Source organism: Mustela nivalis (genome assembly GCF_964662115.1).
Source record: "Mustela nivalis genome assembly, chromosome: 3".
Lineage (NCBI taxonomy): Eukaryota > Metazoa > Chordata > Mammalia > Carnivora > Mustelidae > Mustela > Mustela nivalis.
The window spans coordinates 74,240,105-74,266,096 of record NC_139022.1 but is presented as its reverse complement, the minus strand read 5'-3'; the positions used below and the strand labels follow the sequence as shown (position 1 = coordinate 74,266,096).

General features: G+C 40.2%; 2 protein-coding genes and 1 long non-coding RNA gene across 11 annotated transcripts in view; 2 read left to right on the top strand and 1 right to left on the bottom strand.

Moving 5' to 3' along the window:
* The window catches only part of ATG10 (autophagy related 10), a 305,650-nt gene extending 296,606 nt beyond the window's left edge, over positions 1-9,044 (top strand). For 5 of the 9 annotated variants that reach the window (XM_082724726.1, XM_082724723.1, XM_082724724.1 and 2 more), the window contains 3 exons: positions 7,599-7,696; positions 8,326-8,441; positions 8,739-9,044. In XM_082724726.1, coding sequence (XP_082580852.1) covers positions 7,599-7,696; positions 8,326-8,425 — 198 coding nt within the window. In that variant the 3' untranslated portion in view covers positions 8,426-8,441; positions 8,739-9,044. The remainder of the gene's footprint in view (positions 1-7,598; positions 7,697-8,325; positions 8,442-8,738) is intronic. The other 4 variants (XM_082724728.1, XM_082724727.1, XM_082724729.1 and 1 more) reach the window with 2 other exon arrangements.
* The window catches only part of LOC309861654, a 429,230-nt gene extending 408,063 nt beyond the window's left edge, over positions 1-21,167 (top strand). Inside the window, exon 2 of the long non-coding RNA XR_014310093.1 lies at positions 17,904-21,167. This is a non-coding gene — a long non-coding RNA (uncharacterized lncRNA). The remainder of the gene's footprint in view (positions 1-17,903) is intronic.
* Positions 21,168-23,652: 2,485 nt separating this feature from the next.
* RPS23 (ribosomal protein S23) lies at positions 23,653-25,612 on the bottom strand. The gene is made up of 4 exons (XM_082724709.1): positions 25,319-25,612; positions 24,737-24,896; positions 23,958-24,078; positions 23,653-23,841 (listed from the first exon to the last, which is right to left on the bottom strand). Exons 1-4 carry the CDS (start codon positions 25,320-25,322, stop codon positions 23,695-23,697), a joined length of 432 nt encoding a protein of 143 aa, XP_082580835.1. The 5' UTR covers positions 25,323-25,612; the 3' UTR covers positions 23,653-23,694.
* Between the last annotated feature and the right edge of the window lie 380 nt (positions 25,613-25,992).

Below are 25,992 nucleotides of genomic sequence, written 5' to 3'. Positions count from 1 at the left end.
AGGCACTCCATGATCTTACCTTTGGTTCCCCCTCCAGGCTTCCTTTTCCCACGATCACCCTTCATTCCACGTGGCCATCTTGCCTTCATACTGTGTTTTGAGCACTGCAAGCACTCTCCCTCAGGAGGATCTTGAGGTCTTTGCCCTTGTTGTTCCCAAGCTGAAATTACTCATTTTCCAAAGAATTACGTGGCTTGCTTTTTACTTGGTCAGCTCTCTGCTCAAATGTTACCTCTGCAAAGAAGCCTTCCCTCACCAACTTGCCAAAAATAGCATGCCTCCCCATCATTCTCTATAAAGTTTTTTTTTTTCCTTTTACCCATTTGACCCTTTCTACTTTACTTAATTCTATGTAAATCATGTAAAAAGAGCAAAGGAAAATTCTTAAACATACCTCTTCTTCCCTCCCCACCCTTAGGCATCAGAAAAAAGCATATGTGAACTTCTGTGGAAGGATGCACTTATAATACTAGGCCTCAAAGAATTACTGCATTTATAGTTCTACTAGGTCACAATTTAAAAAGTACAGAATTTATAACAAGCCATAGAAGCGAAAGCTTAACAAAAACAACAAACTGTAGTATCAGATGCTCAAATTCGTATCCTAAAAATTTTTGATGCAAAAACACAAATAAATATGTTGAATATAATTATTAAAATGGAAGGAAATACAGACAGTAAAAATACAGGAAGAAGAGGCTATCAAAAATGATCAAGTAAATTTAACAAACAACCAAATGGAACCTTTGAAAGGAAAGCAATCTAATTAGAAGGCCTAAACTAAAAAGCAGATAAATATAGTTAAAGGAAGCATTGATGCGTTAGAAGAAGACTCTGAACAAATTATACACATTATAGAAAAAAATTAAGAGAAAAATGATAAATATAACAGGCCAAGAGACACTAGGGAGGGAGGAGGACAAAGATGTGTCTAATAGGAGTTCCAGAAGAAGGAACTAGAAGAAATGAAACAGAATGAATATTCCAAAAAAGCTAATGTTGAGGCTTTTCCAGGATTGCTGAAAGGACTCTGATATTCAGATGCAGGAAGCTCAGTGAATCCAAACAGGATAAATGAGAAGGAATCCACACGTGGATACATTACAGTAAAACATCAAAGGGAAAGAGAAGATCTTATAAGTGACGATGTGACCAAAAGTTCACTTCCAAACAGACAAAAATGGAAGCCAGGAGAAAAAAATGGGATAATATATTCAAAGTGTTGAGAGAATGTAATTGTAACCTAAAACTTTTTACCTACAAAAAATTATTTTCAAAAAATGAGGGCAAGATAAAGCATTAACAATAGGGGGCATTTACTGCCTATAGATCTTCACTCAGGGTTGTTCTGAGGGACATATTTCTTTTTTTTTTTTTTTTAAAGATTTATTTATTTAACAGAGAGAAATCACAAGTAGACAGAGAGGCAGCCAGAGAGAGAGAGAGAGGGAAGCAGGCTCCCCGCTGAGCAGAGAGCCCGATGCGGGACTCGATCCCAGGACCCTGAGATCATGACCTGAGCCGAAGGCAGCGGCTTAATCCACTGAGCCACCCAGGCACCTCTGAGGGACATATTTCAATGATAAAAAAAAAAAAAAAATGATTCCAAAATGAATACTTGAGATATAGAGGGAAAATGGCAAGCAAAAAGAATAGTCAGATGTGAGTCAATTTCAAACACTGAGTTCAAAAGATTAATAATTTCTAGTTTATGGGATTAAGAAACAAAAGATACAGCTGAAATACTGGACCATGATAGTGCAGATATCAGGAAGGAATGATCAGAGTTAAACACCCCAGGGCACTTGAATTATTTGGGAAAAAGGCAAATATACTGAGTAACTATATTTTATCAAGTCAAACGTTTACTTAATGATTGTGGGATAATTTCAAATTCATAAAAAGAGAAAAAAACAATGAGAAAAAAATTGAGCCTATACTCAATTCAATGAAAAGTAGCAAAGGAGGAAAAATGAAAAGCAAAAGAAACATTAAAAATAGAATAAGGGACGGGCACCTGAGTGGTTCAGTCGGTTAAGCGTCTGCCTTCAGCTCAGCTCATGATCCCGGGATTCTGGGATCGAGCCCCACGTCAGGCTCCCTGCTCAGTGGGGAGTCTGCATCTGCCCCTCTTCCCACTTGTGCTCTCTCTCTTTTGCTCTTGCTCTCAAATAAATAAAATCTTAAAAAAAAAAAATAGAATAAGGAAAAACTCTAAGGGGCAACTGGATGGCATAGCTGGTTAAGCATTTGACTTGATTTCAGCTCAGGTCATGATCTCAGGGTCATGAGATCCAGCCGGGCATCAGGGTCTACAATGAACGTGGAGCCTGCTTCAGATTCTCTCAATCCCTCTCTCTCTGCCCACCCCCCTCCACACCATGCACTCTGCCCCTCCCCCTGTTTCTGTACATGTACTCTTTCTCTCTCTAAAAAAAAGTCTAAAATACACTGGAACAAATTAAATTATACCAGGGATCGCAAAGCCTGTAAGTGAAGTAAGCACTCCATTTAAGAGATAGATTATAAAAAAAAAAAAAAAAAAAAAGAGATAGATTATAAAGGTGGATTTCTTAAAAACCTGTCAATGTTATTTTTATGGGAAATATATTATTTATATGAAACATGAGGATACACATTGAAAGGCAAATAATATTTGAAATGCATAAGGTAAATGGAAAGTTGGTATGGCTATATTTTTATCAAAAGTTCTTTTTGTAGGGCAGAATGCATAATCAGAGATAAGTATGATCACTTTGTATTAAAGCTTCATTCCCTAGGAAAATATATGCATTTAAATAAAGCAGCTTCAGGATATATAAAGCAAAAATTGACAAACCACAAGCAGAAGTGGACAGATCCGCTATTATCAGGGAGATCTGAACTTCCTTGAAAATTCGTAGATCAAGTGGATCGGAGTCTATAAAATGTGGATAACACAAAAACCCAGCTTGATCTAGTAATACATGGAGAGCACTGTAGGCAAAACTCAAAGTTCCATATTCTTCATATGTAATTCTTAAGCACCCATAGAACATTTAAAAATTAAGAACAACAAAATAAATCCATCAAAATATATGTAGGGCAAAAAATAGAAATAAGTACAGAAATCTATAAAACGGAAGACAAAGAAATTTCACAAACACCAACAAAAAAACGTATGGCAGGGAGTGGCATGTAGTTGGCACTCAAGAAACATCTATCTGTTCAATGAATAAAAAGCAATAGAAAACTACATGTGGGCACATGATGAAGTTTGAAATTCACCAAATAGTGATTAAATCTGAGTTGGGCAGTTTTAGGTTATCTTGCTTTTACTCTGCTTTTTTCTGAGCTCTCTCAGAAAAATGTATTGCTCTTATAATTTTATGAAAGCACATTATTTTAAAATAAAAACAAATAGATTTTGGAAGAGAGAGGATTAAACATCCTTGCTGCCCCCTCTGGTCAGTGGGGGGAGGGAGTGCCATGTAAGACTGGACTTTGGACGTGCTTCACCTCTCACTCCATGGGTGACTTTAAACGTAATCCCTTTGAACCCATTCCCCAAGGTGGCAAAAAGAAAGCCTTCCTCAAAGAATTACTCGGATAGGTGACCCCATGCAAAGCACTTAGTACAGTGTCTCATTCTGTAACTGTTCAATAGCGGTGTTCCTTTCCCTGCTGGAGGAAGCGGGCTTAGGAAAATATCCCTCTCCATTTCTAAGGAATGTACCCTGAGTGGAAGGCAAATTTGATCAGTCTGGAATATGAAACTGGATGAAAGCTCAGTATGTGAAATTATGTTTGTGCCCTCCTGGAGAGCCAGGAAAATTAAGAAATGAACCAAGAAATTCATCCCCTTTATTAGATGTAAGAATGAAGGTGCAGTATTATCATTTCCTTGTGATAGTCATATCTAATAGTTCTGAAACCAATTCACAGTATTCATGTCAGACTTATTTTATGAGACATTTAACCATTGCTAAATTAAATTTCATAGGAGAATGTGCCTATATAACTCCTCTGGAGTTACAGAGATAGAAATCTGACCCATCATTTCTATTTTCACGGAAAACCATTTAGCAGAACTTTGTTCCAGTAGAAGTGTTTATTGAGTTGTAAGCCTAACACAGTTCATTGGCTGCATGTATTTCCACACTGACATTTTTCTCAGTGCAGATTTGCATCAGTTCATTAGTACTGACAGCAGATGGTAGCACTTTCACACAAATTTACCTTCTGAATTGATCTAAGAAATGTCACTAAAAAGATCCTGACAGTTTTGATGTTCTTCCATTTCTGAAAATGGTATGTTAAACAAATAAGGTGTAGGATTTTAGATTTTTTTTGAACTCCTGCACATAATTCCCAAACTAAAAATGAAAGACGGCTTTCATCTCTGATTCTGGCTGTCTGAGGGAGAAAGTAGAAAATACAGATAATCTTTCCAGATAGCATGAGCCTTAAACAATCTCCATTGTAGAAAAATGGCTTTTAGAGAATATTATCCAGATTAATTGTCTACACTGATCAGATGGCTTGAATTATTTGTAAATTCTCTACCTTGCCTTGAATACAAATTGCCTGACTTGCAGAAGTAGTGGATTGAATGTGACTGAAAGCAGAGTATTGGCTCAGGTCATAAGGCTAACTTTGAATTCTCTCACTTCTGCAGCATTAGGATATCTCTAAGATTAATCACATTTTAAAACTATGGATCCTTTTGCCTTGAGTTAGGGTTAAGTCATTATAAAATTATCAGGCAAGAAGACTTAATATTTGCTAAGTGAATAAGGGAATATATGAATTCTAATCACATCAGGGAAACTATTTTTCTACATTATATAATGATTATTGCATTCATAATAACTAAGGTTATTATGTCTTAAGGTATTCAGTAGTCTTACATATTTAGAAACAAGGATGTGGGGATACTTTTAAAATTAATTTTCCACCAGTATTTGAAAAGCAATTAATGGTTTGGTTAATTTGCCATAACTAAGAGAAGCTGTTGCATTTGAGAAAGTATTGGGTGTTGGCCATATACAGTTTAACCATGGAAGTGATTATGGATGTTTTTGACACGTTGCTAGAAGAGTGGTCATGATTAACAACATACTTAAAAGATTTATTTAACAACAAGAAGGAGCTTTTGGGTTCCAAGTGCTCTCAGAATTAAGGGACCCTTTTTATTTTGTTCATGGCACTTACTATTATTTGGATTATCTTGTTTCTTTATTTGTTCTATGTATTTATTGGCTGTCTCTTGCACTGGCATGTAAGTTCCATGGGATCAGGGGCTTCGTTTATCTCTGAGATATAGTGATCTCTGTTACCATATCCAGACCTGTTCCTGGCAGACACGTAAGAGATGATCAGTAGACGTGTGTTGAATTAATAAATACTAGTTAAGGCAGGTAAGGGGAACCAGAATCAAGCTGGACAGAAGGACTTGCTATAGGCATCACACATTTGGGGTGTGACCTCAGGATCTGCTCAGTGATGGGAGGGAGGGGTAGTAAAAGAGCAGAAAAAAGGGAGCCCAGGCTCTGCTCTAAGAGGCCACTGGACAGACTCTGGAGGTGGTGGCACTTGGTGAGACCTACACCGACCCACACCCAGTCCTCAACCCTCATGCACCCCCAACACACAGTAGAGGTGCCTCCAATTTCCTGTGAGTAGGTTTGTGCACATGCACACATGAGTGTTTTGGGGTTCGAGGCCAGAGTTAGCAGCAACAACCACACGTAATTCTTTCCAGGGATGCTCTGAGTTCAGCTCCTCCTTGGACTGGCTGAGAAGAGGAGAAGAAGCCAAGAGAAGAAGTTAGGCCCCTAGTCCAAATCCAGCCAACAGGCTTGTTTTATTTGGCCCAGTCTATGTTGGTTTTTTTTTTTTTTTTTTTTTTAAGTGCCAACATTTAAATTTAGGAGGCTTTACATAAAAATCTGGATTCCTAGGCTATTTTGACAAATGGGAAGACCTGGCACACAGAACCTGCATTCCCACATGGCACAATTGGCTGGAACAGAGTAGCAAGCCTAGTCTTGGCTGGGAGCACCCTCTAGGCCCCCACAGTCCCTGTCACCAGCTGGTATAGTCAACTGACCTCGCTCCTTCAGGTCACCTGTGCGATGTGTGTAGGTATTTGTCTTAGATTGCTTGGGCAGCTATAACAAAATACCATCGACTGGGTAGTTTATAAACAACAGAAATTTATTCCTCACAGTTCTGAAGTCTGAGCTCAGGGTGCCAGTCTGTTCTCATGAAGGCCTTCTTTCAGGTCGTACACTTCTTGTTGTGTCCTCACGTGGCAGAAAGGGGTGAGCTAGCGTTTAGGGTCTTTTTAATTTTTATTTATTTATTTACTTTTTAAGATTTTATTTATTTATTTGACAGACAGAGATCACAAATAGGCAGAGAGGCAGGCAGAGAGAGATGGGGGAAGCAGGCTCCCTGCTGAGCAGAGAGCCTGACCTGGGGCTCGATCCTAGGACCCTGGGATCATGACCTGAGCCGAAGGCAGAGGCTTAACTCACTGAGCCACCCAGGTGCCCCTAGAGGGTCTCTTTTATAAGGTCCTAAATCTCACTCCAGATAGCTCTACCCTCCTGACCTAATTACCTCCCAAAGCCCCACCCCCTGTAAGACCGTCACCCTGGGCATTAGGATTTCAATATATGAATTTGGAGAAATGCAAACATTTAGACCATAGTAGTATTTGCGGCTGCAGTCTTTGGCATAATGGTGAATCTACAATGTAAACAACCAATAATTTATTGTCAATAGTTGCTTTAGCGTCAGTACAATTTTTTCGAAGTAACTTGCTACATAGAAACCTCCTGGGGCTCCCCGTTGTTTGCCAAATGATGTGCATTCCCCAACCTTGGCTGCATCTGACCTGTACTTCTATCTAGTCATTCTCTTACAAAGGCAGTGGAATTCCATCAAATGGGCTTTTGACTTCCAGAAACTGCCCTATAAGCTTGGAAAAGACAGAAGGATAGAAACAGATAAACAGAGGGACTCAGGGAGACAGACAGACAGAAAAACAGAAGTATAACAATTTAAATAATGCAGGCCATTCTCCTGCCTCGTCCCCCTGCCATTTTACCCATCGAAAGTATGCCTGTTGCAGTACAGTCGGGCTCAAAACAATCAACATGTTGGCTTAGTTACTGGGAAAAAAAAATGTGTAAGATTTTGGTCTCCTTGCAAAGAGACAAATGAAATGCGTGGTTCAAATGGTCAAGCTTCTGGGCTTCGCAGACATCCTTGAGGGAAAACTGGAGAATAATTATAAGCCAAAGAGAAACACCAGCTGACAAAGAGTTCAAGGGAACGGATAAAATTGATCTACAGTTCGTATTGTGTAAAACAAAGCCGTGTGGCCTCCTGTCCTTGACTGTACTACTTTATCAATTCCTAACTCCTTCTCTCCAGCTTCTTCTCATGTTTGGATTATGAATTACATTTCAAAACTGAAATTGATCTGTATCTTAATTTAGTAACTTGGAATTTAAAACACACGTTTATTTTAACAAACCAGATTGTGCGTTTTAACTTTTTCAAAGTAACTCACACCGGCGATCCCGGACCAACTCTGATTCCTACAGGAGCACCCAGTGCTTGGACAACCCTTCTTTGTACTTCATCCCTGCAAGACAAATGAATTCATGACTCCTGTGTTAGAGAATTCTCGAAAAATCAATAGGTGAGAAACACCATCAAGATACATTGGTCTTTACTCTTACTTTAAAAGTGTAAATCTTTTTATGTGACTCTAAAAGCTAAGCTAAAAAAGAAATATTTTTTGTAATAATAGTAATGGCTAACAGCTATTGATTTTTGCTGTGTGCTAGGCACTGTTCTAGGTATTTTAGAGATATTAATATGTTGGATTTTTTTAACACCCCTGAGCTAAGTTCCATTATTTTACCCAGTTTACAGAGGAGAAAGCTAAAGCATAGAGAGGTTAAATGACTTGGCCAAGTTCACACAGCTTGTTAAGGGGTAGAACAGGGATTTGAGCCTGGGCATTTTCGCCTCAGAGCCATGTTCTTAACCACTCCCTCTGCTACCTTAGCAAATGCAATTAATTTTAACTGTCACATTGGAATCTCCAAGAGGAGTCAGGAGCCTCAATGCCTTGACTCCTCCTTTAACTACCTCAGTCTCTTTGGATCTCAAGTCCTTGTCAGGCAATGGAGCGAACATTTGGAAATAACTGGGATTCCACATGGTGGGCACATACCTTCAAAGTCAGCTTGTCTCTACTGTTGGTGGTGATTTTCCACCACTCATCCAACATTAGAATTGCATGTGTTTTCACTTGTTTCCTAGGAGTGTCAACTATATCACGTCATGGCTGAGCATTGTAGGGCCAGTTGTTGGGCTTAATCTACCTCTGAGTTATGCCAGAACTGCCTCTCAGGATGAATGAAGTGTCACTTGACAAGGTAAAAAGGAAAGCCTGCGCTGAATGTTTTGCTATTATAAAGATCCTGTTGTCTCTGTTGCACTTGGGGTCCCTACTGGCCCCATCAAATATTAAGTCTTCTTTCATCTTTAATAATTACGGCAGAATATGAACTGTTTGTTTAGGTTCCTGACCAACCTGTGCCCAAGCATTTAGGAAGCATTGGACTTTGCTATAATAACACTCACCCAACTACAGGAGTGGATGATTTTATTTCAGAATTGTTATTCTTGAAATAAGTCTTTACTGTTCAGTTAACCTTCTTTTATTCTCTTAGCTTTTGTTTTGTTCTTGTTCTTCACTTTCTTCCATTGAGCCAAGGAACCTAGAAATTGCAGCCTGAAGAACAACGAAAGTGTACCTGGCCAGCCCTGGTTTTAATAGGACAGACACCGTGCAGTAGTTCAACTCACCAAGATTTTGACATGGATTTATTTTTCCACTGGAAGCAAATTCTGCAGTAACCGACAGGCTGTGTCCCTCATCTAGAAGAACTGTTGGTTTGGAGTTGCTTGTTTTGTTTTTCATTTTATCTTGCCAGGGGCTGAAACTAAGACAAAAATATAATTGTCTCTTTAGAGAATCTAGATTTGTGTCTATTGATGCGGGATATACTTCAGGGTCACCTGAGAATCTTTTTTGACTGCAAATGTTGGGGTCAACCTCCTGGAACAGCCTCTGTGGAGTGATTATGACACACCTGCTTTTGGAGAACCTCTGATCTGGATGTACTGTTGGTGTAGTATTTATTCGTATTGTTTGGGTCTCCCAACAGGCCTTTTCTAATTCTGTGTATAGCTCCAACAAGCTGGACGTACTTCCTAACACTGGGCATTGCCCTGCGCCTCCTGGTCGGTAGGAATATCCAGGAGATGTGTGTCTGCAAGGCAGTCTGCTCAGAGCAAGCAGTCGGGAAGAGGGGATTATTTGCTGGCCAGTCACAGAAGACTGTGCTTGTGCTTTTAGTCTGTAGGTTCGGGGCTGATCTCTCACACAGGGAGCTGAAGTAGAGAACGGGTTAATTCAAACTGCTGGAAAAGCTAAAAGTAAATTTTAAAATGCTGAGCTGCACATATTCATGCTGGGATGAGAGCCTGCTTACATGCTTGCTGGGTATTTTGGTATTTACCACTTAACATCTTTTCAACTTCTTCAGGGATTTCCACCCCCCCCCCCCAACTCTCCCTAATATAAACACAGATCTCTCAGCAAGTCATTTCTCAGACCATGTCATTCCTAGGGTGAAAAAAAAAAAAAACCTAAATAAAGGATAATAATATGTTGTCTGGATGATGTACTTGTCTGGAAATAATAGTTATCCTTTGCTAACAGGTTCTGAGATGATAGTAGTCAGTCACTGTAGGGACAGCGTGTAGGTTTGGTGTTGGTGTTGGTGTTGTTTTTAAGTTAATTTTTTCCCCCTCTGATTGATGAAGACCTAAAACTCATCAGGAGCATGAAAAAGTTCTGAAAAGGTCCCTTTCCTCAGGCTACTCTCTTCCTTTTCAGAATATTTCCACTTAACAAAAAATTTTAATTTTTGGTTGATAAAAATTTCCATTTTTAAGAATGCAGCTATATAACAGACTGTTATCCCAATAGTCATAAAACATTAGAAAATATTTTATTTTCTCAAAGTAACAGTTCTTACTCTGCAATATGAGGCTTTTGCCTCTGTGTTTCTTCTCCAGTTAATATAATGCAAAACCCCTTCCCCTTCAAGCAGAAATAAGGCTGGTTAAAACTGTTTCCAGCCAATATCCTGAACTCTGCTTTTGTGTAGCATTGGAAAACTTCCTTCACCTCTTTGGTCCTCAGCCGTGTGATTCGTGAGAGCAACTGCAATTCTCGGGTCTGTAAAATACAAGTGTAGAGATCTAGACTGTGAGTTTGGTTAGCTGCCAGCTGTGTGACTTGGGCTAATTGTCCTCATCTTCGTCTTTTACCATCTCTATGTTTAAAGTCCCTTAATACCCATCCCACCCACCTAACAAGAGCCAGGAGGAGACCAAAATGGAAAGTCAACCTGAATGCACTTCATAACCAGCACAATGGCACATGGAGGAAGAGGGATGAGGGATAATTGGCCTCTTGCTCCTTTTCAGTGTCAGCATACCCTCCGAGCTCATTTCAGCCTTGATTCCTCCCAACACACATGGGCCCCACATTCTTATCTGACGGTTGTTCATGCTGGTTCCCACCTGGAAATGCTTTTTTCTCCATCTCTCTACTCGAGTCCCAACCTACTCCATAAAATGCACTCTCACAAAGCCATCTCTAACCATCACAGCCACCACTGGTCAACCTGCCCCTTCGTTACTTACTATACTTAGTCATATCAACATTTAATTGTCTCCCTTTCACTCTGATTTCTTTCCCACACCTTAATGATGGATAATAAGTAACTTACCCATTTGACTGGGTGGGTGAGAAGCTGTGTTAACCATTCAGTACTCGCTTACAGACTGAGAGTTAAAAAACAAAACTAACCATCCTCCTAACACAGATGTATTAGATAAAGAGGGGGGGAAAAGACGCTAAAACTGGGTTTTTGCATCCATTTTTCCTAAGATACATATATTTCTTCATCATACTCTTAAGATATGAGAAAATGGAGGTCTGCATTGTCACAACCAGCTCTTACATAATTCACAGAGCTGATATTCCAGTGTGTTGGGGTTTTTATTTTTTTACCATTAAAATGTGAGAGTAAGAATATACAAATACTCCCTTCAGCAGATACCCATTGAGTTCCTCTTATATACTGAGTCCTAAGCTAGCTGCCAGGGATGATAAGCAGAAAGACATGACCCTGGCTCCTAAGAATGCCCCTAGTCCACTGGAAAAGACCGACAAGAAGATACAGGGACAGAAGGCTGTGCTGTGGCAAAGGTGTGCAAAGCAAGCACGCGGGAAGGTTCATAGAAGAGGAATGTGAGTGGAGTCGTGACAAGCTTAGGATTTAGCTAGGTCAAGAATGCAGGAAAGCCCTTGAAAATGCATGGGGAAATGGTCAAGAGTTAGGTTGGCTAGCAGAACTACTGAGATTGGCTAGCAGAACTGGGGCTGGGTCTGGAGGAAATGGATGGCCACGCTGAGAATTGCATTTAGTCTGAAAACCAGAAAGAGCCATTGAGAATTCAAGTAGAGGAGGCGAAGTGATCATATGTGCATTTGAGAAAGATCCTGTATCTTTAAAATGACAATTGCATAAAACTAACCACACCTGTACTTTGTCAGTTTTTTCACCAGCAGGTTCTGGCCCACAGGCTTTAGAAGGTTGGAGTGGGGGACGTGCTGGGAGTATGCCAAGGACATTTTTCAATTTTTGCCCAGGGGTCTTCCAAAACAAAACTGCCAGTGTCCTGAAAAGCCTGAGTCTTGGCTGTGTTACCTGGGGCAATTCACTCCACCTCTCTGAACCTCTCTTTACAAATGTATTAAATGGAAGGAAGTGTATTAGATCATGTAAAATCCAGGTACTAGTTTATGACCTATATATATGTTTTTATGAAATAGGGTATGTCTGGGAAACACTCCCTGTTTGTCTTCTTTATTCTCACACTACTACACTCACAACATTTCTGACTCTAGATGTGTGGGTTTTTGACACAACAAGCAATTCTGCAGTACCAGCTGGGGTCCTACAATTCAGTTCAGTTCTGACACTATCAATCTGAAGGTAGGATCAAATCCTGTAAGTTAAGACTTAAGTCCCACAAGTTACACATCTGTTTATATAGGTATGTGTGTATTTGCACACGTGCATACTAGGTGGTAATGTAAATATATTTCTAACTCCAGGGAATGGGGATTTGAAAACTGATGGACAAATAAGATCCCTCCCAATTCTAAGACCTTTTGATTCCTCCCTTATACTGCTGGCCAGTAAGTTGCTTAGGGTTGTTCTAGAAGGATATAGGCAGTACTTAACTACTATTGTGCCCATGGCACTGAGATACTTAAATATGCACATAGGTCCTTTTATAGGGCTTGTCTGTAAAAGTGCTTTCTTATCCTGAAATGCTGTAGTGTTCCTTCAAGCAGTACTGTAATGCAAAGGCCTTGCTTTTAAAACGTTTGTGTTGTCAATAGCAACACCTACTGGTAAAAGAGCCCAATTGCAAGTATCCTGTATTCTAGACTTAAAACTGAAAGTGATTTTAGGTATCACCAAGTCCCATTTGTAAATTATTAAGAACAAACTGGAAACTCAAATTTTTTTTCCTACATTGAAATACACTTTCATTGAGAACAAATAAAACCTATGGTTGCATTATGACTTCTTGTATTTCTCTGAAGCTTTTCAAATACCCAGAAATCACTGTTACAGCTGAGGCAAAAAATTAACTAAGCATACATTGATAGGTTAACCTGGAAATCATAGGTCAGTATATCTCCAGCCTATTGTGCATTGTAAATAACAATACACGTTGCCTGCCAGATCTTCAGAGTTTAGCATGATGCCTGGCATGTGGTAATACTCAGTAAATCTTTGTGGAATGTTTGTATATGTGCTGAATACTAAGCGCAGGCACCAGGAATTGGACCCGCTTTCCTTTTTTGAGAACCATGACCCACTCTTTTCTTTGAGAAGATTTCTTTTCCCTGGCACAGCGGTGGTGTGGGATGTGTCTCCTCCCCTCATTTCTTCAATAGATTCCAAGAGAATAGCCAGGCCCTTACCTGCTTATTATTAGGGAAATGGCTAAATTAAACGTGATGCTGTATGGCAGTTAAGGGGAATGAATTCAATCTCCACATAGGCAGTTCTCATATATAGATTGTTGAGTTAAAACAGAAACTAGGTGATAAATATGCATGCAACTTAATACTGTTTATATAAAAAATACACCAGTACCGCACATTTTCTCTAGTACCTATTACAGTATATGTATCTGAAAACATTAAAAGTGATCTAGAAGGACACACCAAATTTGTAAGAGAGGTTACCTCAGAGAGTGGAGAGTGAGAACTTGAATCGAAAGAAATCAAAGATGTTGGCTCTTTTTATAATGCTACCCTTATCTAGCTGTAGACTGTGAAACTAAAATTCATTTTTAGAAAAGATTTTAGTCCTTATAGATAACTTGGAAGCCACACAAACATTTAAAGGAGAACATTTTAAATGTGCCTAAGAGTAAATCACCCATGGGTCACTGCAGTTAAATTTTTGATGTATTTCTTCATACTAGTTTAAACATATTTAATTAGGGTCATTCCGTATGTGGTTTTACATTATGATTTTTCCCATTTAACATTATATTGGCAGCATTTTCCCATGTCATATTGAAAAACAATTTAAAATGACTAGTAATCTTCCATATCAAAATGTTCCAACTAGTTCTCCTATTGTTGGACTTTTAGGGTGTTTTTAATTCTTCACTGTTTAGTTGGTATACACTCCTTGAGCACTCCACCTCGTACATGGTCATGACCTGTGCTAGAAAGATAGTGGTCCATAAGGTAGACATAGTCCCCCTCTCAGAGAGCTTTCAGAATGTATGTAATGCAATGAGGAATGTGTGCAGAAACAGTTGCTCACATTTGGTTTCTTTAGGTTATACTATTACAAAGGGAATGAACAGATCAAAGGATATGGAGTGTCTTTAGACTTCTGATTCTTGTCGCTAAATTGTTCATCAGTAAGACTATAGGGATTTACATTCACAGCAGTAGTCTTTATCTTACCATTTCCTAAAAATCTTTGAAAATAGTTTTATTTTCCTTTGCTTTTATTATGGAAACAATCATTTTTCTCTTCATGTCCTGGTAAAATTTGCATGGATGCTCAGCTTTGTTTCTTCCCAGTATCTATGCATTTCTCAGTGCTGCTACTGTGAGTTTTCCAGCTTCTTTATTGTCCATTTTATTGCCCCAAATCTATTACAACCAGAAGCATAGAGTTAAATAATTAGGATTTGTATGTAATTTTAAAAAAATATTATGGAAAATTTTATGTGTACTCAAAAGTAAATAATATAATGAACCCTCACGTACATCAGAATCAGAATCTGTAATTACCAAGATTTTTGACATATTTGCTTCATTTAACCTTAACTTTATATTTGCATAAATATTTTAAAGAAAATTGTAGACATTATGTCATCTGTTTTTATAGGTGTATACTAAATATTTTTCATTTGATCTATTCTGACAAGTTTTACATCAGTCTTAGATGTTAAAACATCTTTGGGTTCTTGTCCTCTGCTCTTCTCCTCAGGTAGAGCTTTGCACCCTCTTTCGGCTTTTGCCTTTGCCAGTAACATTGGGGAACTTCCCTCTAAAATGGCCCACTGTTGGGCGCCTGGGTGGCTCAGTGGGTTAAAGCCTCTGCCTTCAGCTCGGGTCATGATCTCAGGGTCCTGGGATCAAGCCCCACATCAGGCTCTCTGCTCAGCAGGGAGCCTGCTTCCTCCTCTCTCTCTGTCTACTTGTGATCTCTGTCTGTCAAATAAATAGATAAAATCTTAAAAAATAAATAAATAAAATGGCCCACTGTTGAACCCTCTTACACTGTTAGTAGGAATGCAAGCTGGTGCATCCACTCTGGAAAACAGTATGGAGGTTCCTCAAGAAGATAAAAATAGAACTACCCTATGACCCAGCAATTGCACTGCTAGGTATTAACCCCCAAAGATCCAAAAGTAGTGATCTGAAGGGGCACCTGCACCCCAAAGTTCATAGCAGCAATGTCCACAATAGCCAAACTGTGGAAACAGCCAAGATATCCATCAAAAGAAGAATGGATAAAGAAGATGTGGTATATATGTATATACACACACAATGGAGTATTACTCAGCCATCAGAAAGAATGAATACTTACCATTGACATTGACATGGATGGAACTGGAGGGTATCATGCTAAGTGAAAAAGTCAATCAGAGAAAGAGAAAATCATATAGTTTCACTCATAAATGGAATATAAGAAAGGATCATATAGGAAGAGAGGGAAAACTGAATGGGAAGTCATCAGAAAGGGAGAAAAACCATGAGAGACTCTTAACTCTAGGAAACAAACCGAGGTTTGCTGGAGGGGAGATTTGTGGGGGGATGGGTTAATTGAGTGATGGGCATTAGAGAGGGCACATGATGTGACGAGCACTGAATGTTATACACCAACTAATTACTGAACACTACATCTGAAACTAATGAGGTACTATATGTTGACTAACAGAATTTAAATTAAAAAATAGTGTGTTTTAAGAAGACCTCAAAAAAAAAAATGGCCCACTGTTGCATAATTAGATCAGCCGGTACCATCAAAACAGAATGTGAACTGTATATTCTGCAGCCTGGATCCATGTAGTTTCACCACAGTGGAGACATTGCATAAACGATGTCAAACCATAGACAACTTCTTGTGACTGTTCTCAACTGTGATTAAAACCGACAGTAATGTAATATGTGACTAAATCTGCTCACTGCTGTGTAGCTTTAAACAATAGCTGGTTTCTTGTGAAGGAACCCCTTTATAAGTCTGAAAATTTACGGAACCTATTTTCAGAAAAATGTGTTGTGTGATATATGTGGGTGTGTGTATGTATACATACAAACATCCCTGATATATATCAGAAAATTCTACATACATGGGGCTCCTGGGTGCTGAGCTGGTTAAGCATCCTACTTTTGATTTTGACTCAGCTCATGATCTCACAGTGGAGCCTGCTTAAGATTCTCTCTCTTGGAGAAATTAAGGAGTCAATCCCATTTACAATTGCACCCAAAACCATAAAATACCTAGGAATAAACCTAACCAAAGAGGCACAGAATCTATACTCAGAAAACTATAAAGTACTTATGAAAGAAATTGAGGAAGACACAAAGAAATGGAAAAATGTTCCATGCTCCTGGATTGGAAGAATAAATATTGTGAAAATGTCTATGCTACCTAAAGCAATCTACACATTTAATGCAATTCCTATCAAAGTACCATCCATCTTTTTCAAAGAAATGGAACAAATAATTCTAAAATTTATATGGAACCAGAAAAGACCTCGAATAGCCAAAGGGATATTGAAAAAGAAAGCCAACGTTGGTGGCATCACAATTCCGGACTTCAAGCTCTATTACAAAGCTGTCATCATCAAGACAGCATGGTACTGGCACAAAAACAGACACATAGATCAATGGAACAGAATAGAGAGCCCAGAAATAGACCCTCAACTCTACAGTCAACTAATCTTCGACAAAGCAGGAAAGAATGTCCAATGGAAAAAAGACCCTCTTCAATAAATGGTGCTGGGAAAATTGGACAGCCACATGCAGAAAAATGAAATTGGACCATTTCCTTACACCACACACAAAAATAGACTCAAAATGGATGAAGGACCTCAATGTGCGAAAGGAATCCATCAAAATCCTTGAGGAGAACACAGGCAGCAACCTCTTCCACCTCAGCCGCAGCAACATCTTCCTAGGAACAACGCCAAAGGCAAGGGAAGCAAGGGCAAAAATGAACTATTGGGATTTCATCAAGATCAAAAGCTTTTGCACAGCAAAGGAAACAGTTAACAAAATCAAAAGACAACTGACAGAATGGGAGAAGATATTTGCAAACGACATATCAGATAAAGGACTAGTGTCCAGAATCTATAAAGAACTTGTGTCCAGAATCTATAAAGAACTTAGCAAACTCAACACCCAAAGAACAAATAATCCAATCAAGAAATGGGCAGAAGACATGAACAGACATTTCTGCAAAGAAGACATCCAGATGGCCAACAGACACATGAAAAAGTGCTCCATATCACTCGGCATAAGGGAAATACAAATCAAAACCACAATGAGATATCACCTCACACCAGTCAGAATGGCTAAAATCAACAAGTCAGGAAATGACAGATGCTGGCGAGGATGCGGAAAAAGGGAAACCCTCCTACCCTGTTGGTGGGAATGCAAGCTGGTGCAGCCACTCTGGAAAACAGCATGGAGGTTCCTCAAAATGTTGAAAATAGAACTGCCCTATGACCCAGCAATTGCACTATTGGGTATTTACCCTAAAGATACAAACATAGTGATCCAAAGGGGCACGTGCACCTGAATGTTTATAGCAGCAATGTCCACAATTGCCAAACTATGGAAAGAACCTAGATGTCCATCAACAGATGAATGGATCAAGAAGATGTGGTATATATACACAATGGAATACTATGCAGCCATCAAAAGAAATGAAATCTTGCCATTTGCGACAACATGGATGGAACTAGAGCGTATCATGCTTAGCGAAATAAGTCAAGCAGAGAAAGACAACTATCATATGATCTCCCTGATATGAGGAAGTGGTGATGCAACATGGGGGCTTAAGTGGGTAGGAGAAGAATAAATGAAACAAGATGGGATTGGGAGGGAGACAAACCATAAGTGACTTTTTTTTTTTAAATTTTTAAAGATTTTATTTATTTATTTGACAGAGAGAAATCACAAGTAGATGGAGAGGCAGGCAGAGAGAGAGAGAGAGAGAAGCAGGCTCCCTGCCGAGCAGAGAGCCCAATGCGGGACTTGATCCCAGGACCCCGAGATCATGACCTGAGCCGAAGGCAGCGGCTTAACCCACTGAGCCACCCAGGCGCCCCCATAAGTGACTCTTAATCTCACAAAACAAACTGAGGTTTGCTAGGGGGAGGGGGTTTGGGAGAATGGGGTGGGATTATGGACATTGGGGAGGGTATGTGCTTTGGTGAGTGCTGTGAAGTGTGTAAACCTGGTGATTCACAAACCTGTACCCTGGGGATAAAAATATATGTTTATAAAAAATAAAAAATTAAAAAAAAAGATTCTCTCTCTTGGGGCACCTGGGTGGCTCAGTGGGTTAAGTCTCTGCCTTCGGCTCAGCTCATGATCTCAGGGTCCTGGGATTGAGCCCCAAATCGGGCTCTCTGCTGGGCAGGGAGCCTGCTTCTCCCTCTCTCTCTGCCTACTTGTGATCTGCCTGTCAAATAAATAAATAAAATCTTAAAAAAAAAAGATTCTCTCCCTCCTTCTCCCTCTGTCCCTCCCCACCCAACCCATGCATGCACAAACATGCATTCTCTCTCTTAAAAAAAAAAAAAAAAGGCAGAAAATTCTGCATACAGTTGCAGGAGGTACCTAGACCCTTTAAAATCTATGAGACAAATCCTAGATCAAGAATCTTGGTCAATAAATTCCATTCATAATGGTTTTCTTCTATTACACACACACACACACACACACACACACACAAATATGCAGGCACAAATGTATGCATTTATGTCATGGGCAAGAAAAAGGAGAGTATAGTGACAGAAAAAAAAAAACCTACCTAATTATAAACATTTAAAAATGTATAAAATACTGAAGGGACAAAAATCAATTATTGCATATAGAATTAAAAGGGTTGGGAAAAAAATGGAACCTACTGGGAACCCGAAGAGGGGGGGAAAGTGGTCCTACTTACCTGTAAATGTGCACAAAACATCACCTGAAGTTGTTAAACTATATAGAAAAAAGTTTAAAGACTTATAAGAAGCCTGGATAAATTCACAAAGCTGATGGGGAAAAATGATATGACAAATCCGTCAATTTCGTATCACCATTTCCAAAGCAGGTGTTAATGGACAAAACATGTTTCAACAAGTAATGTTGCTCTCAACTGTTCTCAGCTGTGATTGAAACATTATTTAAAATGTGGCTTCCTTTGCCCACTATTGTACAGATTTAAACATTAGCTGATTGGCAATAGGGGTAAAAAAGCATAATAATATTTTCATTAGTATCTAAACTTACTTGAAAATTTGGTTACGGGGACGCCTGGGTGGCTCAGTTGGTTAAGCAGCTGCCTTCGGCTCAGGTCATGATCCCAGCGTCCTGGCATTGAGTCCCACATCGGGCTCCTTGCTCAGCAGGGAGCCTGCTTCTCCCTCTGCCTCTGCTGCCACTCTGTCTGCCTGTGCTCGCTCTCCCCCGCCTCTGATAAATAAATAAAATCTTAAAAAAAAAAAAATGGTAAAAAAAAAAAGGAAAAAAAAAAAGAAAATTTGGTTACGTTCAATATGTCCTACCTACTCTTTTAGCCCAGCCATGTAACTTGACCCCTTGTTCTGTTTCTAATGAAACACCACAAAAGAGATTTTAGAAAGCTAGACTTAAAAAAAAAGAAGCAAAAACAACTCATTGTGAGTAGATTAAAGAACAGAATTCATGTCAATAACTTATTACCACAAGTAATCAAGCAGCTCACTGGTAAGTACTTCTCTGTAAGCTGTGAAGGGGTGATCCGGGGCCATGATTTCCTCCTTTCCCTCCTGGGAGAGCAACTCTCCTTGGCACTTGAATTGCTGTGTGAAAGCTTCAGGTTGTCTGGGAAGCAGAATGTGTTAAAGGAAGGGATCTTGATGGTGCTCATTATGTCTGACTAAAGGTCCAAGGTGCTGGGTGTGAGGGGCCCCTCTTTTTTGAAGATTGACACCATATATTAAAGGCTTGAGTGACCACCTCAATGAGACGGAGACTCTGCATGTACAAATTTGGAAACGTTATTTATCTGTGGCTCAGGCTTCAAATGTGACACTATAATGATGACTTTCTCCTATGGGACATTTTATGCTCACAAAATTTAATGTTTTAATGCTTTGGTCTAGAACCCCTGTGGTCACCTTTTCATGATAATAAGGTTTAAAATCCACTTATTTTCCTCACATACTAACAAACATAATAACTTCAGTTTACCAAATAATATGGCCAGGAATTGTGCTAGAAACTAAGAATGCTCAGTACAACCTGCCAAGACAATCCCCCAACTATAATGTCTTAAGAAATGTGAGCGACTACTTGAATGATCCATTTAAACAGATTTTATAGGCTAAAATAAAGATTATACAAGCCACTGTTAGTGAAAATTTTATAGTGATATGGCAATTTACGATCTTGGTCTCTTTTCTTGACTGTGCTAAGCCAATAAAGAAACATTAGCTACTTGGATAACCTTGAAACAGACTCCAGGAGTGTTATCCACAGCATGGCCATTATGACCACTAAATCCTGCCACCATATATCTTCCTAGAATGAAAGAAGGAAAGTCGTGTATTTTGGAAGAGGATCATTTGTTTCCTTACTTTTGAGATTAGAAAGTTCTTTATGTACTTTTGGTACAAGTCTGTTGTTGGATATGTGACTTGCAAATATTTTTGTCTAGTCTGTGGTTTGTATTTTCATCCTCTTAATAAGATCTTTCAGAGTAAAATTTTTTAAAAGTCCAATGTACCGTTTTTTTTTTGTTTTGTTTTGTGGAAGGTACTTTTGATGTATTGTCTAAAAGCTCTTCACCTAAGTCATGAAGATACTCTGTTTTCTTCTACAAGTTTTATAGCTTTACATTTTATTCAGATACTATGAAACATTTTGAATTAATTTCTGTTTAAGATGGGAGATTCAGGTTGAGGTCCATTCTTTTTTTGCAAATGAAAGCCGGTACTGTTTATTGTAAAAACTGTTTCCTCCATTGAATTGCTTTTTTATCTGTCAAAAATCACTTGGTCTTGGTCTTACCTGTAAAGTCTACTTACGGATTCTATTCTATTGATCTGTGTCTGCCCCCCTTCAATACCACACCCTCCTGATTACTGTAGCTACAAATTAAGTCTTAAAACCAAGTTTTGTGATTCCTCCACCCTTTATTCTTCATTTTCAGTATTAACTATTCTAGTTCCTTTGCCTTTTCAATAAAATTTTACCATTAGCTTTTCTATTTCTTTTTTTCTTGATGATTTTATTTGAGAGCGAGAGCGCACATGAGCAGGGGGGAGGATTAGAGGGAGAGCGAGCAGCAGACTCCCTGCTGAGCAGGGAGCCAGAGGACATGGGACTTGATCCCAGGACACTGGGCCGAAGGCAGATATTTAATGACTGAGACACTCAAGTGCCCCAGCTTTTCTATTTCTATAGGGTAAAAAAAAAAAAAAATCTGCTGGGATTTTGTTTAAATTTTGCACCCGGGTGTCTATTTTCTCTAACCCTACAGCCTCCATGTGTAGTCAGGCACAGCTCAGGATTGGGCACACACTTTATGCTGGAACTAAGAAGGGACAACATCTGTCATAAAGGTGGTGGGGGATGGGTGAGAGGAATACACAGGAGACAGAATGAGCCATGAGAAGGCAGATTTGTTTCAAAAACTGGGGTTAGGGATACCTGGGTGGCTGAGTTGGGTTAAGCGTCTGCCTTTGGTTCAAGTTATGATCCCAGGGTCATGGAATCAAGCCCCACATCTGGCTCCCTGCCCAGCAGGGAGCCTACTTATCCCCTCTGCCTGCTTGTGCTTGCTCTCTCTGACCAACGAATAAAATCTTAAAAACAAAACATTGGGGTTAGAACAGTCGCAGGTAGATTTGTGTTTCTGTCAGCCACTTAACTAACGGACAAGCATCCACGGCCACTTAACTAATGGACAAGCATCCACAGTGCACCCAGCAGACAAGTGCAAACCACTGTCATAGGATGTCTTAACTCCTAGGTGTGGTGTTCTCTACAGGTTTGGCTGAGGTTTCAGGACGGCCAGAAACAGGACATACTGGAGAGGGGTGGGTGGGTGTTGGTGCCAGCCCATCTGTTAGCCCTATCCAAGCCTTCTCCACACTGCATGGCCAGGCAGCACCTCCTAACTCTCCGCACTGCAGCTGACCCAGTGCTGATGCCCAGATATGGATTCTTGTGGCCCTTGGGGGCCTCTTGCAATTCAGGCCAGGGGGATGGTACGAGACCCAGAAATCTACTGGGTTGGGTCAGTTATGTACACCCAAAAGCATCTGGTCAGCCTTTGAGAGTGACTTAACCAGTATCTGTGCAACTACATACACTAGTAAGCCCTGGAATAGAAACCAAAAAACAGCCCATCTTAATACCACATATAAATGTACCAAATTAACATGTACTTCTTAAATTTATATATACAATGTTGTATGTCAAACATTAGTGTTTCAGTTAAAAAAAAAAAACCAGCCACCCTCCATCCTTGTGGAAAGACAAATCACATCATTTGTGGGAAGCATACGCACAAGTGTGCCATGTTTGGGGATCAGTGAAGTCTGAGATGGTGGCAGCAGCAGGTGACACGAGATACCTCCTAAAACTGCACAGGGAATCCGAGTTTGAAGCAAGGGAGAATATTGCTGGATCAGGTACCAGATAAAACATACATTATCTCCTGGGCTGTGGAAAGGATCATGGTCTTGACCTTATGGGATATCAAAAGCCATAAAACTTCCATTTTCCAAGATCCTAAACATAACCTAACACTAGGCTTTGATTAAAGAGAAAGTACTCACCTTAATGTTGCCAATAGCAGTTCCTCTGACCACTTTCAAGAAAGACACTAAATTTCATTTTGGATGAGATTTTTCTATGGAAATTTTGAAACAATTTACAAACAATACCAAAAAAAGATTCTTAACTTTAGAGAACAAACTGATGGCTACCAGAGGGGAGGTGGGCAGGGGAAGTGGAAATTAAGGAGTCTAATTGTCATGAGCAAAAGGTGATATATGGAATTGTTGAACCACTATGTTGCACACCTCAAACTAATGTAACACTGTATGTTAACTACTGGAAAAAAAAAATTTATAAACAAACCCCATGTACCTAACAACCACCTTCCAACAATTATCAAGCTACAACCCTCCTCCACTGTTTCTAACTAAATACAGATACTTTGTGCCTTGAAATAAACCTCAAGGTCAAAACTTATCAGTTAATGAGGTCAGGATAAAGAGCATTTAGGTAATCTTTCTATAGCTTAACACCCTTCCTCTTAAACAAGTTTTTCTCCTGGGTCTTAATTTGCCAGGTTGTACACTTCCATTAACTCTTATCTGCTCAATCATCCAATGCCTTTCTTGCTGTCACAAACCCAGAACTGGAACATGGATCGTGACCCTTCACTCAAATACCAAGGCAGAAGCAAGTTGAGGGTGGTATCTGTCATACTGGGTCCCCAAGGAAATGTATGTCCCAGAATGTATGTTATCATGGTTTCCCAACAATGATTCCTGCTTTAAGTGCAGTGAGTTTATTTAAAGCCTACTGTCCTGCATTTATTCCAGATTACTTACCATTTTCTTTATTTCATAGAAAGAATAACTATGAATCCCATTTACTCTAGAGAATTCTGAATTCCTGACAGTCCCAGTCTCCTAAAATATCAAGGCAGTAAGGAAAATAAGACACAAAACATACTTCCAGCTTATGAAAATTTATTATCACGTTTTTACAATCAAAATTTATGACCTTGGTCTTTCCTTCTTGCCTTTGTATAAGGCCAAAAGAGAGACATTGGCTACTTTGACAACCTTAAAGCGAACTCCAGGAATGTCACCGACAGCATGACCTTTGCGACCAAATCCAGCAACCAGAACTTCATCATTTTCCTGGAATAAAATCAACAGTTTACTTCTGCTGTCATTGGCAATCACTAACAATACCCATTCATTGTATAAAAAGCTAGGAAAAACCATTTCAGAAACAGAAACAAAGAGACACTTACCTCAATAAAATTCAAACAACCATCATTGGGTACAAAGGCTGTGATTTTCTTGCCATTCTTGATCAGCTGGACCCTGACACACTTCCTGATGGCAGAATTTGGCTGCTTGGCTTCAACCCCTCTAAAACACAAACAGCACAACACAGTGAGGGGCCTTCTTGATAAGGGATACTTTCTATTTGGTTAGGCATAAACAATTTATTAGAAATTATACTGTTTCAGCCTTTTCAGTCTAACCCTAAATCAGCAAACTCGTGTTATCAACCAAGCTTTTCCTCAGTCTGCCACAACAGGGAAAACATCTGGCCCCTTGACCAGCTGTTAAAAAAAAATATATATATATATATGTTATCAAGAAATGGAGCTAGAAAGCTTGGATTCAAATCCTGACTGCAGACCGGAGCCTTAAACATGCCTAACCTTGGGCAAGAAACTTCTCTTTACCTTAGTTTTCCAAGGAGAAAGATGCGATGGATTTCAAAGGTGAAACAGCTGAGGGTGCCAATCGCTGAGAACAGTTCCCACACATTTTCAGGCTCTTAACGTCCCTTATTTCATTACGGTCACTTTTCCCGCCCTCAGTGCAACCCCAAATTCATTACAAGCTAACATTAAGAGATTAAAATCCTCAGCTACCTAACCCCCAAACCCTCATGTTCCCAACTTTGAAACACTGCTCCGGAAAGACCTAGAATTTCCATCACCGCTTCTTCCAAGGTCTGTATGAGTTGCCACAGTAAAATAAACCTCGAAGGAACACACAGTGGCCTTCCACTTACACTTTTTCCAGCACAATTCCTTTCGCATGGGAAGCGCCTCCAAAAGGGTTGGCCTTCAGGGCTGTGCCCAAGTGGGCTTTCTTGTACTGTTTATCATGCCACTTCTGATCTCGTCGGTGGCTGCGGAGCTTCCTGGCAGTACGGAGACCGCGACACTTGCCTAGAAGTCAAAATCCCTTAGTGCCTCCGAAAACACCCCAGACATATTTTACATCTTCCAAGACCCTAGCCTCACCGAACTACAAGCCCATAGGCTCTTTCTTTGCTCCTTAGCACATGGCCCAAACCTCCGAGCTTCCCTCAAACCAAAGGAGACGTTGACACAAGCGAACCACTGGGTGCCTCCCATTAACGCTCCGGGGCAGCACGGCCACCCAACCTCCCTGATCCGGCGAGCTCCGCGGCCTCTGCGCCGCGCGGGCTCCTTCCCGGCCATGTGCCTGCGACAGGGGCGCTTCCCTGACCTTCCCCATCGGGCCTCCCGGGGGCGTCCTCCTCACCGCTCTGTTCCTATCCGCCCGCCCGTCCCCGAGCCCCCAAATTCGGCTTGTGGTCCCCGCAGCCCGACCCCGAACAGCTCACCCATCCTGCCGGCGCCACGGGCCTGAGCGAAAGAGAGAAGCGGAGCAGGAAGGAGCCACAAGCCACTGCGAACAAGCTCCGCCCAGCCAAGGACCCCATGCAGCTGTCTGCGCAGCGCCTGGTCCGAAACTGCCCCTCGCCCCCAACCTCGTTTGAAAACGACGAGTTCGCGCCACTTTCCGGAATCTGCGTCTTATTTAATTTGTGCGAAATTCAGTGTTACCTAGCTTGCATTGTTGCTTATTTCGTTTGAGGTCAATCCTAGAGACAGAAGGAATGTGGACTACCAATCCCAGAACTCTCTGCATGAGATTCGATCCAGGCGCAGGCGCTCTTGGCAAACGCCCAGGGGCGGGGCTTAGTGGCGCTGAGGCGGAGGGAAGAGTGGTGACCAGAGCGTGTGTGTGGTAGAGAGGTGCGCTTCTGCTTGTAGTTTGGAAAGTTACACCTCTGAACCGTAAACCTTACTCACGAGCCGAATCGTAAAATGGGAAAAAAATTACTGAGGGGATATGTTGTAGTAATTGGAGATAGACCAAGCCTAAAACCAAAGCTTCCACTTATGGGTGGTTGTACGAAGTTGGGCGATTCATTTAAAAATTTAAACTGAGGTTTTCCTGTAGAATGAAATCGATTTGAGAGATTTCTGGGATTTGAGTCATTATACAACTATT

Excerpts from the sequence above, each read along its gene's own strand:
- RPS23 (XM_082724709.1), bottom strand. Across the intron at positions 24,079-24,736 it reads GGAATTGTGCTGGAAAAAGT|AGGGGTTGAAGCCAAGCAGC; the intron begins GTAAGTGGAAGG and ends TTTGTGTTTTAG. Across the intron at positions 23,842-23,957 it reads GTTGTTTGAATTTTATTGAG|GAAAATGATGAAGTTCTGGT; the intron begins GTAAGTGTCTCT and ends ATTTTATTCCAG.